At 23.5% G+C, this 18,921-nt stretch overlaps 1 protein-coding gene across 1 annotated transcript; it reads left to right on the top strand.

Annotated features, from left to right (window-relative positions):
- Nucleotides 1–332: 332 nt before the first annotated feature.
- P175DRAFT_0554808 (uncharacterized protein) lies at nt 333–1,003 on the top strand. The gene is made up of 2 exons (XM_040900583.1): nt 333–490; nt 726–1,003. The coding sequence occupies exons 1-2, from the start codon at nt 373–375 to the stop codon at nt 956–958; spliced, it is 351 nt and encodes a 116-aa protein (XP_040756966.1). The 5' UTR covers nt 333–372; the 3' UTR covers nt 959–1,003.
- Nucleotides 1,004–18,921: the final 17,918 nt, after the last annotated feature.

Genomic DNA, 18,921 nt, shown 5'->3' on the forward strand with positions numbered 1-18,921 from the left:
GATGCATGTAGTCCTATACAGAGTAAGTCAATTGTGGATAGTGAAATGCAGAGAACTTCTCCATTTTCAGAGTACCTACTCCGTACCTAAGTTAGGTAACTATGTCATGTTATGTAAGCAGGCTGGCAGCCAATCAGGTCAGCTGATGTTGTCAGGGCAAGGGCTGATGGTGTCATCTGACGCTAGCTCGGCCGTCGGCTCCGCTTCCTGTTTAGGCAAGAGGGTCCAGAACAGGCACATGACGTCATGGGACCGGTTCCTGGCACGTGCCGGGGATACAAAATGTACTCCTTTCCATCCACAGCTTCATCTCTGCCCTAACTATCAGATGAGGGAAAATGTCCTCGTACGCGCAGCTTCGTCAAGACCTCCATGAAGCTGCTGACCTCCACCCATCTCCCTCCAACCCCAACCCGCATCATCATGAAGGATCATCTACCTTGCGTGTCTACTGGCGGTCTTCTCTTTGGCTATGATTCCGGCGTCATCGGTTCTTGCACCCTTCCCTTCGCCACTGAAGATGGATAAGCTATGTTAATTAAAGACTGTTTTCTTCCACCTTTAACTCCTTCCTGCGTGACTTTTGGTACTCCACCTTCGGCGCCCTCGCCATGTCCCTCTGCATGATCGTAACCTCCGCCGTCGTAAAATCCACCCCCCCCCCCCCTTTCCCTCCTTTTCGTCGTCTCCCTCCACCTCACCAACTACCCCCGCCCCCCCCGCAGCCGGAATCACAACAATATCCTTAATCTACGTAAACATCACCATCTACAACCTCTCCTGGGGTCCTCTCCCCTGGCCGTGCACCGCGGAACTCTTCTTAACCCGGATCCGTGAGCCGGGCGTCGCCATCGCCGTCTCCTCCCAGTGGCTGTTCAATTTCCTCTGGTCATTCTGCACCCCCTTATATCCTGGCCGGCATGGGCTGGGCCACGTTCTTACTGTTTGGCGTGTTTGATATTCTGATCGCATTCTTCGTCGCGGGGCTGTTGCCCGAGACCGGGGGGGGGGGGGAGACATTAGAGGAGATTGAGGCGTTGTTTGAGGGGAAGACGGATCTGGGGGGGGGGGGGGGCTATGGTGATGGTGAAGAAGGAGAAGGAGGAGGACTCGTAAGGGGTCTTCTTCATCATGAGGAAGAGGTTGATAGAGGGTGGGGTCGTCAAGACTCTTGATATATTGTAATATGATGAGAGGTCGTCAAACTATGACGGTAGAAAGTTGACCAAAATGAATTCAATTTGGGTCTAACTAGGAGATAGAGAGATGCTTGGAGGAAGCATGGAGATCTAGAAGGAAACAGTGGCCTTAAATATACATGTCGAATTGAAGATGTATCCTGTGATGTACTTAGTAAGTAAAGGGGGGGTTATTACCCTATATTAAGACCTTAGGCAAGCACACAACCCCCCTAAAACACATATATCAATATATCTGATCACCTGCTTCTATTAAGCTACCCCTAGGATTATTATATATCTAATAATTAAGAGTCTTATATTTACTTAAAGCACGTGAATCTATACTAATGACCCCTACTAAAACCTACTAATTATTAAAATACTAATAACCCCTACTAAACTTATTAATTAGTAAAATACTAAGTATAATACCTTTAATTATTAATAATAAAGATAATATAGTAAGGCTCACCAAGCAGGAAGACTAGCTAATATAGTAATCCTTATTTAAAGCACGGGCGAGAGACAACTACCTATAGGAGATAATAGAAGATAGCAAGAGTTATCTATAATAACTTACTAGATTAATTAGGGATAGTAGAGAGACTCTACTAGTAAATAATATTAGAAGTTTTATAATATTATTATAAGACTTTAACTCTAAAGTAGTACTTTATAAAATAGAAATAGATAAATATAACTATTAGGATATAGAACTTAAAAAATTAAAAGAATAAATTTAATATATTATTTCCCTAAAGATTTATTACTTTTACTATAAGCTAATAAAAACTCTAGAGGAGTAGTACCTTAAATTAAAAGAGTATATAGTAGTTAACTAAAAATAAATTTAAAATATAGTCTATAATATCTATATAAAGGTAATCTAATCTCTAAAAGATAACTTAGTTAATTAGTTAAATAACTAGGAATTTACTATTTAACAAGTAATTAAAGTAAATCTTAGAATTATAATATTATTACTAGACTAGGTAGAAGACTTCCTAAATATAATATATTATCTAGCTTTATCCTAGACTATATCCTATTAGTTAGATTATAAGAAGAAGATACTAGTAGGAATACTATTATTCTATATTATAGTAAATAACTTTCATGATACTATTAATATATTCCTGTAATAATATAGTAAGACTAGTAGAGGGGCTTTTAGATTAATATTTACTATTAAAGATATAATAAATATAACTAGTAATAAAGAAATATTCCTACTATAAGATAAGGGAATAAAATATAAGTATAAATATAATAATATAGAAAAAATAGATTTTAAAAAGAGTACTTTTAAGAACTTATATTAATTATATAATATATATTCTTAAAGGTATAAATAGATATAATACTTTTATCTATTCCTAAAAAAGATACTCAAGGACTTTAAGAAAAGGAGTATAATAAGAAAGCTAGTTAATATATAACTTAAGATAAATAAGGCCCTAGCTAAAAAGGTAATAAAGGAGCAAGAATAAAATAAATAAGATCTAGAATAACTAGAAAGAAGAAATAATTAAGAAATAAGTTAAATAAAAGGTAGGAATAAAAGTAAAGTTAAAGCTTTATTTAATATTTAATTTAAAATTATATTATACTTATTATAATATTTTATTATTTTTAACTTAGGATTATTAATTTATATATTTAATAATTTATATTAATTTAAGTAATATATAAAATTAATATAAGATAATTATATATAAGTAGGAGACTTAAAAATACTTATTATAAGATATAAAGATATTAGTATATAGATTATAATTTAATAAGATAAAGATATAAAATATAATTATATAATTCTTAAGAATATAGTCTATTATAAAGAAATAATATATAATCTAGTATTACTTATATTATTAAACTAAATAGATATTTATTTTAAAAATAATCCTAACTTTAACCTACTCTGTACCTCTAAAGGTATAGTGGCAGCCTATCTTAATAAGAAATATAACTAATTTATAATAAAATATAATAGTAAATTATATAGTATAATAGGCTAGATAATATTCTAAACTATTACTAGTATTAGAGATATAAAATAGTAATATTTATATCTTAAATATCTAGGATTATAGGTATTAGATTATCTAGTCAAGAATACTAAGGGGGTGAGGATTAGAGGACCTACTATAATAGAATATAATACTTATAGTATAGTAAAAATAAAGTAAAGAATTAACTAAAAGGACTATATTACTATAGAAGGACTAGATTTATAGTTAGTAATTAACTTTTATAACTTTAAGATAGGGATAGATAACTATCAAGCCCTACTATTAATTATAGATAGATAGTTAGGTTTTATATAGGATTACTACCTCTTAAACTAATATATAGAGATAATTAAAAATACCCTACTTAATCTATTTACTCTTTTAAAAAGGTAATATAATATTAAACCCTGAGTAATTAAGTTAGATAGTAAGATAAAAAGATGATTAGAAGACTTTATATAATTTAAAAGAGCAAGATTTAATTACTTTACTTTATATATACTAGCCTAAAATAGAGGTATAGAGTGCTTAAGGAGTATAATAAAAGAAAAGGCATATATAATAAAATAGGGAGTAAAACTACTTATATTTTTATAGCCTGAATATATCTATATAGTAGTATATCTATATAACTAAATACCTAAATATTAGGTAAAATAAAAAATATTAATTAACTAATTCTATACTTATATTACTTACTAAGATAGAATAGTAATAGAATATAAAAAACCTTAAGAAGCTTACCTAAAGGTATATAGTTATAAGATATTTATAATAATTAAATTATAAGTAACTATAATAGTAAAGTATAGAAAGTAGTTTAATCTAAGAATATTTATAGGATATATAGTAAAATATAAATCTATTAATATTTATTAAATATAGAACTTAAGGAAGGAAAGGAAGATTATCTATATAAGGAATATTATATTTAATAAGGAAGAATTTTTCTTAAGAAATAGAGATATATTTATCTAAGTAATAAAGAATGATTTTCTAATAATTAAAATTAATAAATTTAAATAAATAATTAAGAATATTAAAATTAAAACTTATATTCTAATCTAGGGAGTATTAAATATAGATTACCCTATAATAGGGGATATTCTAGAAGGTAATTTTAACTTACTTAATTATCTAGTTTAAATATCAAGATTAGTACTTAAAGCCGTGAATAAGGATAAGGATACTAATATAAATAAGTAAATAGCCTATCTAATACTACCAGGTAGCAGCCTAGAATAATTAGCAATAATATTGGCAGGTGCTTACTAATATGAGACAGCCAAAACTAAAGAAAAAGCTAAGCTAAATAAAAGTTATTAAATTATATAGAAATTAGTATTTATAGTAGGGAGGTTAATATAACTAACTTAATAAGATAGAATACTAGCCTCTAAAATAGAGATATAAAGATAGAATAGGTAACTAGAGAGTTTAATTAGGACCTATCTAGATTAGCTACTAACCTTTCTAAAGATATACTATCAAGTTAAAAATTACTTATTATTTAAAGAATTTATAAAGGTAGAGCAAGACTATCTAGCTAGTTATAAAATAATAAAAATATAGATAGAGGTAGATAGACCTAAGTATATAAAAATACTAGAATATAAATAGGTATATATATATAAAAGTAATTAAAATAGTAACCTAACTAAATATAAAGCATGCCTAGTAGTAAGAGGAGATTAATAAGAGAATTTAATAAAGGACCTATATATTATAACTCTAGTAGTAAGATCTTTCTAAACTTTCCTAGTAGTAGTAGCCTAATTTAATCTAGAATTAAAGTAATATAATATTATAAATGTATTTATTAATATAAATAATAATAAGGAAATATATATAGAAATACCTCTAGGATATTAAAAATTAGGTAAAGTATTAAAGCTAAAGAAAGTACTATATATGTCACGGGGAGCAGGCAGGCAGTAGGTGTAGCTAACAGCAGGGTGTATATTCAGGCTATCTGCGTATAGGTATAATAGGTAGGGATTAGATCAGGATAAGAATATAGCTTAAAGAGCTATAATAAGATTAGGGGTAATATAGTTTAAATATAGGAATAAAAATAGATAGTTAGAGTAAAATCTAACTAGATAAGTATATAACTATATTATAATAGTATTCCCTTTCTTAAATTAAGCTCTAGCAAAGTATTCCTAGGATCTAGGCTTTCTAGAATAGTAATAATAATAAGTAATAATATATTTAATAGTATTTTCTAGGTAGCTAGCAGGAATTTTAGTAATAATAAAGTATCTAACCTATTTAATAATATATTTTAAATATAAGTAATTATCTTAGCTATAGTAATCCTAGTAAGAGTTAACTACTTCCTTAATCTCCTATTTCTTAATACTATTAATTTTAATATATAAGAGTTTAATTTCCTCTTATTTAAGTAATAGGTCTTTAATAGTCAGGTATAATAATTTAATATAAAATACTAGATATATTTTTATACTCTTAAGTAAGTCTAATTTATAGGTATAAGGGCTAATAATCCTCCTAATAAGAAAGGAGCCTAAATTTTTCTAGTCTAATTTCTTTTAGGGGTACAGGATTATAATATTCTTAGTATTTAACTAGATTAATTAGCCCTTAGTATAGTATCTAGTAGGGCAGTATTTCTAGTTAATATAGTATTTATAGCAGGCTTAAGTAGTAATTATAATAGTATAGTAATATTCCTATATTTATTTTATAATTAAAGTAAATTAGTAAATATTATAAATTTATAAGTAATAATTAAGTAGAATAAGTTTAAATCTTATATAAAGATTAAAATTATATAAAGTAAAGAATAAGAAGTATCTAGTAATCTTAAAATTAATATTATTAGTAGTAAATTTTATTATAAGTAACTATTTAGCCTAATTATCTTATAGGTAATTAATATAGACTTATAAATATTATTTTAAAATAATATTTATATATTTAATTTATTTATTAATCTTAAGATAGTAAGTAGTAAATAGAAATAATCTTATCTTTAAAATATAATTTAAGTATATTTAAAATATTAATATAAATTAGGATTCTTAATTAAATATAATAAACTTAAGAAATTTATAAAATTTCTAAATATAGTCTTAAAATAGGCAGGTAGCTCTCTTAGTATTATAAATACTATTATAGGAAATATAGTATTAAAACTTTATTAACTAGTTAATTATTACTATAATAATATTAAAGCCTAAGTTTTAGAATAAATATATAATAAAATTAATAAATATATCTCTCTAGGGACTTTTAAGTATAAGTAAGGAATAGAGTACTTCTTAATACTTATTTTAATAAAATATAGATTATTTATAAGTATAATAGTTATAAATTTATTATTTTATAAATTATAGTATTCTAGGCTAGTAATATAATTATAATAATAATTTATAAGTTTTTAATCTATCTTAATAGCTAGTAACTATACTCTTATAGTATTTATATATTAATTCTACCTTTAATTTTTCTATATTAGGAATATATAGTTAATTATAATAAAATAGAAGTCTAGAATAGTAAGTATACTTAAATAATATAATTAGTAGATAGTAATTATAGCTCTTTTCCAAGCTTTCTAGAATATTATTAGAGGCTAGATCTTATTTATAACCCTTATTTAGGCACTTTCTTAGCTATTTAGGGAACTAGATGTCACAGAGGGCAGGCGGGCAGTAGGTGTAGTTAACGGCAGGATGTATATTCAGGCTATCTGCGTATAGGTATAATAGGTAGGGGTTAGGTTAGGATAAGAACATAGCTCGAAGAGCTATAATAGGATTAGGGGTAATATAACTTAAATATAGAAGTAGAGGTAGATAATTAGGGCAGAATCTAATTAGATAAGTATATAGCTATGCTATAATAGTATCCCCTCTTTTAGGCTAAGCTCTAGTAAAGTATTCCTAGAGTCTAGACTTTCTAGAATAGTAATAATAATAAATAGTAATATATTTAGTAATATTCTCCAGGTAGCTAGCAGGAATTTTAGTAATAATAGGGTATTTAACCTACTTAATAATATACTTTAAATATAGGTAGCTATCTTAATTATAGTAGTTCTAATAGGAATTAACTACTTCCTTAACTTCCTATTTCTTAATACTATTAATTTTAATATATAGGGGTTTAGTTTCTTCTTATTTAAATAGCAGGTTTTTAGTAATTAGGTATAATAATTTAATATAAAATATTAGATATATTTTTATATTCTTAGGCAGGTTTAATTTATAAGTATAAGGGCTAATAATCCTCCTAATAGAAAAGAAATTTAGATTTTTCTAGTTTAATTTCTTTTAGAAGTATAGAGTCATAATATTCTTAATATTTAATTAGATTAATTAGCCCTTAATATAGTATCTAGTAGGGTAGTATTTCTAGTTAGTATAATATTTATAGCAGGCTTAAGTAATAACTATAGTAGTATAGTAATATTTCTATATCTATTTTATAATTAGGATAAATTAGTAAGTATTATAAGTTTATAGATAATAATTAAATAAGATAGGCTTAAATTTTATATAAAAGTTAAAACTATATAAAGTAAAAAATAAGAAGTATCTAATAATCTTAAAATTAGTATTATTAGTAGTAAATTCTACTATAAGTAGCTATTTAGTCTAATTATCTTATAAATAATTAATATAAATTTATAAATATTATTCTAAAATAGTATTTATATATTTAATTTACTTATTAGTTTTAGAGTAATAAATAATAGATAGGAATAATCTTATTTTTAGAATATAGTTTAAGTATATCTAGAATACTAATATAAATTAGGGTCTTTAATTAGATATAATAGACTTAAGAAATCTATAAAATCTCTAAATATAATCTTAAAATAGGCAAGTAACTCCCTTAGTATTATAGGTACTATTATAGAAAATATAGTATTAAAACTTTATTAACTAGTTAATTATTACTATAATAGTATTAAAGCCTAAGCTTTAAAGTAAATATATAATAAAATTAATAAATATATCTCTTTAAGGACTCTTAAGTATAAGCAAGAAATAGAGTACTTCTTAATACCTATTTTAATAAGATATAGATTATTTATAAGTATAGTAATTATAAACTTATTATTCTATAAATTATAATATTCTAGACTAGTAATATAATTATAATAATAATTTATAAGTCTTTAATCTATCTTAATAGCTAGTAATTATATTCTTATAATATTTATATATTAGTTCTATCTTTAATTCTTCTATATTAGAAATATATAATTAGTTATAGTAAAATAGAAGTCTAAAATAGCAGGTATACTTAGATAATATAATTAATAAATAATAATTATAATCCTTTTCTAGACTTTTTAGAATATTATTAGGGGCTAGATCTTATTTATAACCTCTATCTAGGTACTCTCTTAGTTATTTAAGGAACTAGATAGTCTCTTCTTCTTTAGGCTTAGGCAGCTAAAAATATACTAATTTTCTTCTAGTAGTAATTTAAAGCTAGATTAACTATAATATTTACTAGCTCTATAATTTCTTTAAATATTTAGGTAGGAAATTTACTAAGTTTTCTCTTTTTAATATTATTTAACTCTAGTATAGTAAGTATTTATTCTTTTTCTTAAGGAGATCCTATAACCTCCTAGTTAAGTTATCTAGTTTTATCCTATACTTGCCTGGGCAATAATTAATTATAAAATTAAAGTAGGATAGGAATTTAGATTATTAGACTTATTATTAATTTAATATCTTAATTATTATAAAATACTCTAGATTTCTATAATTAATTATAATCTTAATTAGATACTAGTATCTTTCTAGTTCTAGGATCTATTCTTCTAAATAATAAATAATTATTAGTAACTCCTTATTATATATCTTATAATTATACTTAATTAAAATTATTTTTTTTAAGTAAAATCTTATTAAGTATAAAATTCTATTATTATTATATTATAATAATACTCTAGTAAATATAAAGTCTAAGGTATTAATTTCTAAAATAATTAATTAATTCTAATTAAAGAACTATAATATTAGTTCCTTAATAAATTTTACTTTTAATATTTTAAAAGTAGTCTAGTAAATTAAAATTTATAAAAATAAGATTCCTTTCTTCTCTAAGATAGTAATAGGTGTAAGAATCTACAAGAATTCTTTAATAAAGTATTAATAAAACCTAGTAAATTTTATAAAACTCTTAATATTAATAATTATTTTAAGTAATTTCTAATCTACTATAATCTTAATCTTCTTAAAATTTATATAAATACCTTCTCTTCTAATAATAATACCTAGAAATTTAACTTTTAATTAGTAGAATTTATACTTAAATATCTTTATATATAGGTTATTATCTCTCAGGATTTATAATATTTACTTTAAATATTTAATATATTCTTTTCTTATATAACTATAGATTAGGATATTATCTAAAAATATATTATAAAATATATTTATATACTATTATAGGATATTATTTATAAAATATTAGAAGATAGCTAGAGTACTAGTTAAGCTAAATAGTATAATTAAGGACTTATATAGCCTAAAATAGGTTTAGAAAGTAGTTAGGTACTCTAACTCCTTCTTAATATAGATATTATTAAAAGTAGCTATTAGATTAATCTTAGAGAAGTACTATATTCTTTATAGGTTATTTAGGATTTCTTTAATTAGGGGTAATAAGTAATAATTCTTAACTAATATAGTATTTAGTCCTTAATAATCTATATATAGGTAGAGGCTATCTCTAGGCTTGTTAATAAATAGAATAGGAAAAGTAATTAAAAATAAGCTAGAATATATAAAACCTTTTTTTAAGTTTTCTTTTAACTATTCCTTTAAAGTAATTAATTATACTTATAATATTAGGTATAATTTACTAAATAAGGATTATTTTTCTTTTTAAATTTTAATATTATAATTATATAATTAGTATAATAGTAGCTTTTTTACTTTTTAAAAGTTAAATATATCTTAAAAATCTTATAATTCTAGGAAAAATATAGATAGTAATTTAGAACTAGTATCTTTATACTTTAATTTTTTATTAACTTTATTTAATAAGATTTAGTATAATTTCTATACTAGATAGTAGGTATATATAACTAGTACTCTTAGTAATATTTAGTATATTTTTATAAGTATAGGGGGTTTTAACTCTAGTAATTCTTTTTATTAATTTAGTTACTTAAGTTAATCTTTCTAGAAAATATTTATTAGGGCTCTTACCTTTATAAGTTTAAGAGATATATTATAATATTTATAGTAATATTAGCTATTAAATATAGTTATTTAGTTAAAGAAATATATCTTTAAGTTATATATAATAAGCTAGGCCAGTTCTAGGATAATTAGATAATAGGAAAGATAGGTAATATAGAAGATAGATTTCTAGTTATAGTAATTATTTAATAATAGGTTAGCCTCTATATAATAAGTTATTATATTTTCTTCTATCTCCTTACTATAGAAGCTAGATAAGAGTATTAGATAGGGGAGTAAAATAATCTTTAATCTATATATTTCTACTTATTAATAATCTATAAAACTAACTTTTTTAGCTCTAGAATTAATTATAGTATAAATTAGTATTTTTAGGTTTTTTTAATATAATTATACCTACTATACTATAAGGTTAGCGCGCATATAATAAGGATTAGGGAAGTTAGTTAGTTTAATAATAGTATAGAATAAATAGAATAGTATATCTAGTAATAGGGGCTTCTATGTGTGTTCTAGTACTAGGTAGTAATTATAGCTAGGTAGACTCTATTTTCTAAGTTAGGCAGGGTATTAAATAAGTATAATTAGTTAGATTTCTTTAGAGTAGTAAAGGGGTTATTCTAAGCTATAGTATAAGAAGCAGGTAATATTATAGTAAAGATTAGGCTAGAAAGATATATTAATATATTTATTTACTCTTAGATTTATATAAGATATTAATTAGATAAGGAATAATTCTTTATATAGTATACTTTATTTTTATAATAAAAGTATTTCTTATACTTATATTATCTTTTCTTAAGGAAATATAATATATAATAGGTATAAAATAAATCTATAATATCTAAATCTCTTCTAGGTATAGGGAGTGTAATAGGATAACTAGATAAAATAGAATTAGAGAAATTCCTTAGTATTACTAAGCTAGAATAATAGGAACTAAGTATTAAGTAAGAATAGAATACTTATAACTAGTATTAGTAATAGTAATTTTCTAGTAACTAAAAATAGTTAATATATTCTTAGAAGTTTTAGAATAAGATAAGATTATAAAGTAATATATTTTAAAGTTTAATTAAAATATTTTAGATTAAGAAAAATATTAAGAAATTATTAAGTATTTTTTTTTCTAAAGTAAGGTAATAAAACTTTATAAAGTAAGTATTAAAGTCTAAATTTCTTTATTTCTAACTATAAAAGTAGTTCTAAATATTTTAAACTTAATTAAAATCTCTAAATATTATTTCTAGATAATTAAGTAGGTTAAAATAATTTAAGAATTAGAGAATATTAAGTCTTATCTTAAATAAGATTAATTTATAAGCCTTTTTAATTAGGTATCCTATTATATAGATTAGTTAGGCCTTAATAACTAGGAAATAGTCTAGATTAATATCTAATTTATTATAGATTTATTATATAAAGTAATAAAGATTAAAATAAGTACTATTAAATTCTTATAGATTAGAGAGTTTTTTACTAAGATAGATACTAGGAGGCAGGCTAGTAGAAATAGGTATAAATATTCCTATTATATTAGTTACTATAGCTTTAGTAAGAGGGGCATGTTTAGTAGAAATAAGGATAGTAGTAGGAGTAAGTATAGTAGAAATAATAATAACTTATAATATAATAAATATATACTTAGACTTAATTAACTTTTATTAAATAATTTCTAGTTTTTCTTTCTAGTATAATATTACTTCTTCCTTCTTAACTAGCTCTAGGCTAGCTTTATTAACTTAGTTTTAAAAGGTATAAATCTCTTTCTCCAGGAAATTAATATATTTATTATAGGATCTAAGATAAATAATCTAAGTAATAAAATTATTTATAATATAGTTTATAAACTTCTTAATTAAGTCTATAATTAGGAATAGTTTAGATTATTTTAATATACTAGTAATAATTATACCTAGAGTAGGAACTATATAATATTATAAAGGGTAGGTAAGTAATAAGTATAGTTAATAATAGGATATATATTTAGGCTATCTATATATAGGTATAATAGGTAAGAATTAGATTAAAATAAGGATATAGCTTAAAGAGCTATAACAGGATTAGGGGTAATATAGTTTAAATATAGGAGTAGAGGCAGATAATTAGGGTAGAATCTAACCAGATAGGTATATAGCTATGCCGTGACACTAGATAGTCTCTTCTTCTTCAGGCTTAGGTAGCTAGAAGTATACTAACTTCCTTCTAGTAGTAACTTAGAGCTAGATTAACTATAATATTTACTAACTCTATAACTTCTCTAAGTATTTAAATAAGAAGCTTGCTAAATTTTCTCTTTTTAATATTATTTAACTCTAGTATAGCAAGTATTTATTCCCCTCTTTAGAAAGATCCTATAATCTCCTAATTAAATTATCTAGTTTTACTCTATACTTGCCTGAGTAATAATTAATTATAAAGTTAAAGTAAAATAAGAATTTAGATTATCAGGCTTATTATTAATTTAGTATCTTAATTATTATAAAATACTCTAGGTTTCTATAATTAATTATAATCTTAATTAGATACTAGTATTCTTCTAATTCTAGGATTTATTCTTTTAAGTAATAAATAATTATTAATAACTTCTTATTATATATCTTATAATTATACTTAATTAGAATTATTTTTTTTAAATAAAATCTTACTAGATATAGAATTCTATTATTATTATATTATAATAATACTCTAGTAAATATAAAGTCTAAGGTATTAATTTTTAAAATAGCTAGTTAATCCTAATTAAAGAATCTTAATATTAGTTCCTTAATAAATTCTACTTTTAATATTTTAAAAGCAGTCTAGCAGGTTAAAATCTATAAGAATAGGATTCCTTTCTTCTCTAAGATAGTAACAGGTATAAGAATCTGCAAGAATCCTTTAATAAAGTATTAGTAAAATCTAGTAAATCTTATAAAACTCTTAATATTAGTAATTATTTTAAGTAACTTCTAATTTACTATAATTTTAATTTTCTCAGGATCTATATAGATACCTTCTCTTCTAATAATAATATTTAGGAACTTAATTTCTAATTAATAGAATTTATACTTAAATATCTTTATATATAGGTTATTATCTCTTAAGATTTATAATATTTACCTTAAATATTTAGTATATTTTTTTCTTATATAGCTATAAATTAGGATATTATCTAGAAATATATTATAGAATATATTTATATATTATTATAGAATATTATTTATAAAATATTAGAAAGTAGCTAGAGTACTAGTTAGGCTAAATAATATAACTAGAAACTTATATAGCCTAAAATAAGTTTAAAAAGTAGTTAGGTATTCTAACCCCTTTTTAATATAGATATTATTAAAGGTAGCTATTAGATTAATCTTAAAGAAATACTATATTTCCTATAAATTATTTAGGATTTCTTTAGTTAAGAGTAATAAATAGTAATCCTTAATTAATATAGTATTTAATTCTTAATAATCTATATATAAGTAGAGGCTATCTCTAGGTTTATTAATAAATAGAATAAGAAAGATAGCTAGAAATAAGCTAGAATATATAAAATCTTTCTTTAGATTCTCTTCTAGCTATTCCTTTAGAATAATTAATTATACTTATAATATTAAGTATAATTTATTAAATAGAGGCTATTTTCTTTCTTAGATCTTAATATTATAATTATATAATTAATATAATAATAGCTTCTTTATTTCTTAAGGATTAAATATATCTTAGAAATCTTATAATTCTAGGAAAAGTATAAATAATAATTCAGGACTAGTATCTCTATACTTTAGTTTTTTATTAACTTTATCTAACAAGGTCTAGTATAGTTTCTATACTAGATAACAGGTATATATAGCTAGTACTTTTAGAAATATTTAGTATATTTCTATAAATATAAAAGATTTTAATTCTAGTAATTCTTCTTATTAATTTAATTACTTAGGTTAATTCTTTTAGAAAATATCTATTAAGGTCCTTATTCTTATAGGCTTAAGAGATATATTATAGTATTTATAGCAGTATTAGCTATTAAATATAGCTATTTAGTTAGAGAAACATATCTTTAGATTATATATAATAAGTCAGGCTAGTCCTAGGATAATTAGGTAGTAGGAGAGATAAGTAATATAGAAAATAGATTTCTAGTTATAATAATTATTTAATAATAAGTTAGCCTTTATATAATAAGTTACTATACCTTCTTTTATCTTCTTATTATAGAAGCTAGACAGGGATATTAAATAAGGGAGTAGAATAATCTTTAATTTATATATTTCTATTTATTAGTAATCTATAAAACTAACTTCTTTAGCTCTAGAATTAGTTATAGTATAAATTAGTATTTTTAAGTTTTCTTAGTATAGTTATACCTACTATACTATTAGATTAGTATATATATAATAAGGATTAAGGAAGTTAGTTAATTTAGTAATAATATAAAATAGGTAAAATAATATATCTAGTAACAAGGGCTTTTATATATATTCTAGTACTAGATAGTAATTATAGTTAGATAGATTCTATTTTTTAAATTAGGCAAGATATTAGAGGAGTATAATTAGTTAGATTTCTCTAGAGTAGTAAGGTAGTTATTCTAAGTTATAATATAAGAAGTAGGCAATATTATAGTAAAAGTTAGACTAGAATAATATACTAGTATATTTATCTATTCTTAAATTTATATAAGATATTAGTCAGGTAAGGGGTAATCCTTTATATAGTATATTTTATTTCTATAATAGAAATATTTCTTATACTTATATTATTCTCCCCTAGGGAAGTATAATATATAGCAGGCATAAGATAAATCTATAGTATCTAAATCTCTTCTAGGCGCGGGAGGTGTAACTAGGTAACTAGGTAGGATAGAATTAGGGAGATTCCTTAATACTATTAGACTAGAGTAATAGGAACTAGATATTAGGTAAGAATAGGATATTTATAGCTAGTATTAGTAATAGTAATTTTCTAGTAACTAGAGATAGTTAGTATATTTTTAGAAATCTTAGGATAAGGTAGGATTATAAAGTAATATATTTTAGAATTTAATTAAGATATTTTAAGTTAAGAAAAATATTAGAGAATTATTAAATATTTCTTTTTTTAGAGTAAAGTAATAAAACTTTATAAAGTAAGTATTAAAATCTAAGTTTCTTTATTTCTAACTATAGAGGTAGTTCTAAATATTTTAAACTTAATTAGGGTCTCTAAATACTATTTCTAAATAATTAAGTAGATTAGGATAGTCTAGGAACTAGGAGATATTAAATCTTATTTTAGATAAGATTAGTTTATAAGCTTTTCTAGTTAGATATTTTACTATATAGATTAGTTAGGCTTTAATAGCTAGAAAATAGTCTAGGTTAATATCTATTTTACTATAGATTTATTATATAAAGTAGTAAAAATTAGAATAAATATTATTAAATTCTTATAAATTAGGGAGTTTCTTATTAAGATAGGTACTAGGAAGAGGGCTAGTAGAAATAAGTATAGATATTCTTATTATATTAGCTGCTATAGCTTTAGTAAGAGGAGTGTATTTAATAGGAGTAGAAATAGTAATAAAAATAAGTATAGTAAAAGTAGTAGTAATCTATAATATAGTAAATATATATTTAAATTTAATTAATTTTTATTAGATTACTTCTAGTTCTTTTTTCTAGTATAGTACTATTTCTTCCTTCTTAGCTAGCTCCAGGCTAGCTTTATTAGCTTAATTTTAGAGGGCATGAATCTCCTTCTTTAGAGAATTAATATATTTATTATAGGATTTAAAGTAAATAATCTAAGCTATAAAATTATTAATAATATAGCTTATAAACTCCTTAACTAAATCTATAATTAGGAGTAATTTAGGTTATTTTAATATACTAGTAATAACTATACTAGGGATAGGAGCTATATAATATTATAGGAAGTAAGTAAGTAATAAGTATAACTAATAATAAAGTATATATTCAGGCTATCTATATATAAGTATAACAGGTAGAGATTAGGTTAGAACAAGGATATAGCTTAAAGAGCTATAATAGGATTAGGGGCAACATGGCTTAAATATAGGAGTAGAGGTAGACAGTTAGGGCAGAATCTAACCAGATAGGTACATGGCTATGCCATGACAATATAGACTTAAATAGTCTTCTTACCTGTAGTAGATAACTCTCTAAAAGATCCTAAAGTTACTAGGATATAAATCTATCCTATATAAATTATATTATATTACTAGAGGCAGGATCCTGATATTCTTTTATATAAATAATATTATATTTACCTATTACTAAAAATTATTAATATAAATATAGACCACTGCACAAGAGCTTCATAACTAGTTTAAGATAATAAGAAGAAATAACCTATAATAGTTCCTAGGAATAGAGATTACCTAGGATAGAGAGAATAGGCTTATCTAGCTAGATTAGTTAGTATATATTAATAAGATTACTAACCTAGTAGATAGAAAGGAAGATCCAGATGCTACTCCTATATTAGTAAAAATAGTACTCTAGAAAGATTAAGATAAAGTATCTTACCTATATACCTAATAATATTAATAGAAGGTAGGATCTATAATATATATAATAATTATAATATAACTAGATATTATATTTATAGTATCCTAGCTATCCTAGTACCTTATAAACCCTAGTAAAGAATACTATGCTGAAGTAGATTAATACCTATAATATCTAAAAAGAATAAATAAACTCGCCCTATAACTTAAAGGTTTAGATAACTACTTGTTATATAGTAATACCTTATTTATAGATAATTAGGACTAGAGAAGCTTGCAGGGGTATATTATAAAGCTATTTAGAGGTATAATAAGGTAGAAAGCTAGTAAGCAAGCAATCATGATAATTTTAATAATTAAAGTAGAATTATTAGCATTATTATATATAGTAAAGGAAGGAATCTTTATTAAGTATTTATTAGATAAAATCTAAGTAAAGTTAGAGAATCTAATTATTAATATTTAATATAATAACATGCAAATTATCTAACTAGTAAATAAGGAAATTAACTACCTAAATACAAGGCTATGCTATATAGATATCTATAACTACTAGATTAGGTAAGAAGCCCAGAATAGAAGGATAAAAGTATTATATTATCCTACTATTAAGATGATTATAGATAGGTTGACTAAGATACTGCCCTACCAAAGCTTTGAGGCATTCATGAAGGATTTGGGGATAGTAGAGAGACTAAAGATTAATAAATAATCTACTACTAGATATAATTTAAACCTATCTAGAATAAGGATGGCATCTTAAATTATATAGTTATAGGTTTAAACTAGATGAAATCCTTTGAACCTAAGGGGGTGTGTTAAATTAAAGATATATCCTGTAATATACTTAGTAAGTAAAGGGGGGGTTATTACCCTATATTAAGGCCTTAGGCAAGCACACAACCCCCCTAAAACACACACATCAATATATCTGATCACCTGCTTCCATTAAGCTACCCCTAGGTTAGGCCTATTTGAATCCTTGGTAATGCTGTTCGGGCTTACTGGAGCCCTGGTATTGTTCCAGAGATTTATTAACAAAGCCCTGCATAATTATCTGGATGTCTTCTATACTATATATCTAGACAATATTCTAATTTATAGCTAAACCTATACTAAATATACCTATCATGTCTAACAAGTATTAGAATGCCTACAAGTAGTAAGACTTTATACTAAATTTAGTAAATATAAATTCTTCATGCGCAAGATAAAGTTCCTAGGACTAATTATAGATAGAGATAGCTTCTAAATAGACCCTAATAAAGTAAAAATAATTATTAAGTAGAAAATACTAACCTATCTAACTAATATTCAAGCCTTTATTAGTTTTAGGAACTTTTACTACTAATTTATCTATAACTTTTCAAAAATTATTAGACTATTAGTTAACCTGACTAAGAAAAATATTAATTTTAACTAGATACTTACCTATTAAGAAGTATTTAAATAACTAAAAGCTACTTTTATAAATACTCTAATACTAAAATCTTTTAACTAGTTAAAAAATATAATTCTAGAAATTAATATCTCTAATTATATATTTACTAGAGTACTATTATAATATAATAATAAAGATATATTATATTTTATTATATTTTTTTCTAAGAAATATTTTATAATAGAATATAATTATAAGATTTATAATAAAGAATTATTAGTTATTATTTATTACTTTAAAAAATAATATTCTAAACTAGAAGAGATTTTATTACTTATAAAGGTTATTATAAATTATTAGAATTTAAAATATTTTATATTAATTAAATTACTAAATTATTAATAAGCCTATTAGTCTAAATTTCTATTAAGATTTAACTTCTAAATATATTATTACCTCAGGAAGTTAGGTACTAAGCCTAATATACTAACTAGGAGGTTAGAGAACCTGCTTAAGGAGGGGGATAAATAACTCCTTTATTAGAGCTAGATTATCCTAAAATCTAAAAACCTACTACCTGAGACTATTACTAATCTAAGATTAAATACTAATAGCTAATACTAAGTATACTTTACTAAATAACTTATTACTAATAAAC

Source organism: Aspergillus ochraceoroseus (genome assembly GCF_002846915.1).
Source record: "Aspergillus ochraceoroseus IBT 24754 chromosome Unknown P175scaffold_1, whole genome shotgun sequence".
NCBI classification, from domain to species: domain Eukaryota; kingdom Fungi; phylum Ascomycota; class Eurotiomycetes; order Eurotiales; family Aspergillaceae; genus Aspergillus; species Aspergillus ochraceoroseus.

Bases quoted from the DNA above. Each gene is read 5' to 3' on its own strand.
- P175DRAFT_0554808 (XM_040900583.1), top strand. From the start codon at position 373: ATGAAGCTGCTGACCTCCACCCATCTCCCTCCAACCCCAACCCGCATC. The intron at 491-725 runs GTTCTTGCACCC...CCCCCCCCGCAG, and splicing joins CTATGATTCCGGCGTCATCG to CCGGAATCACAACAATATCC.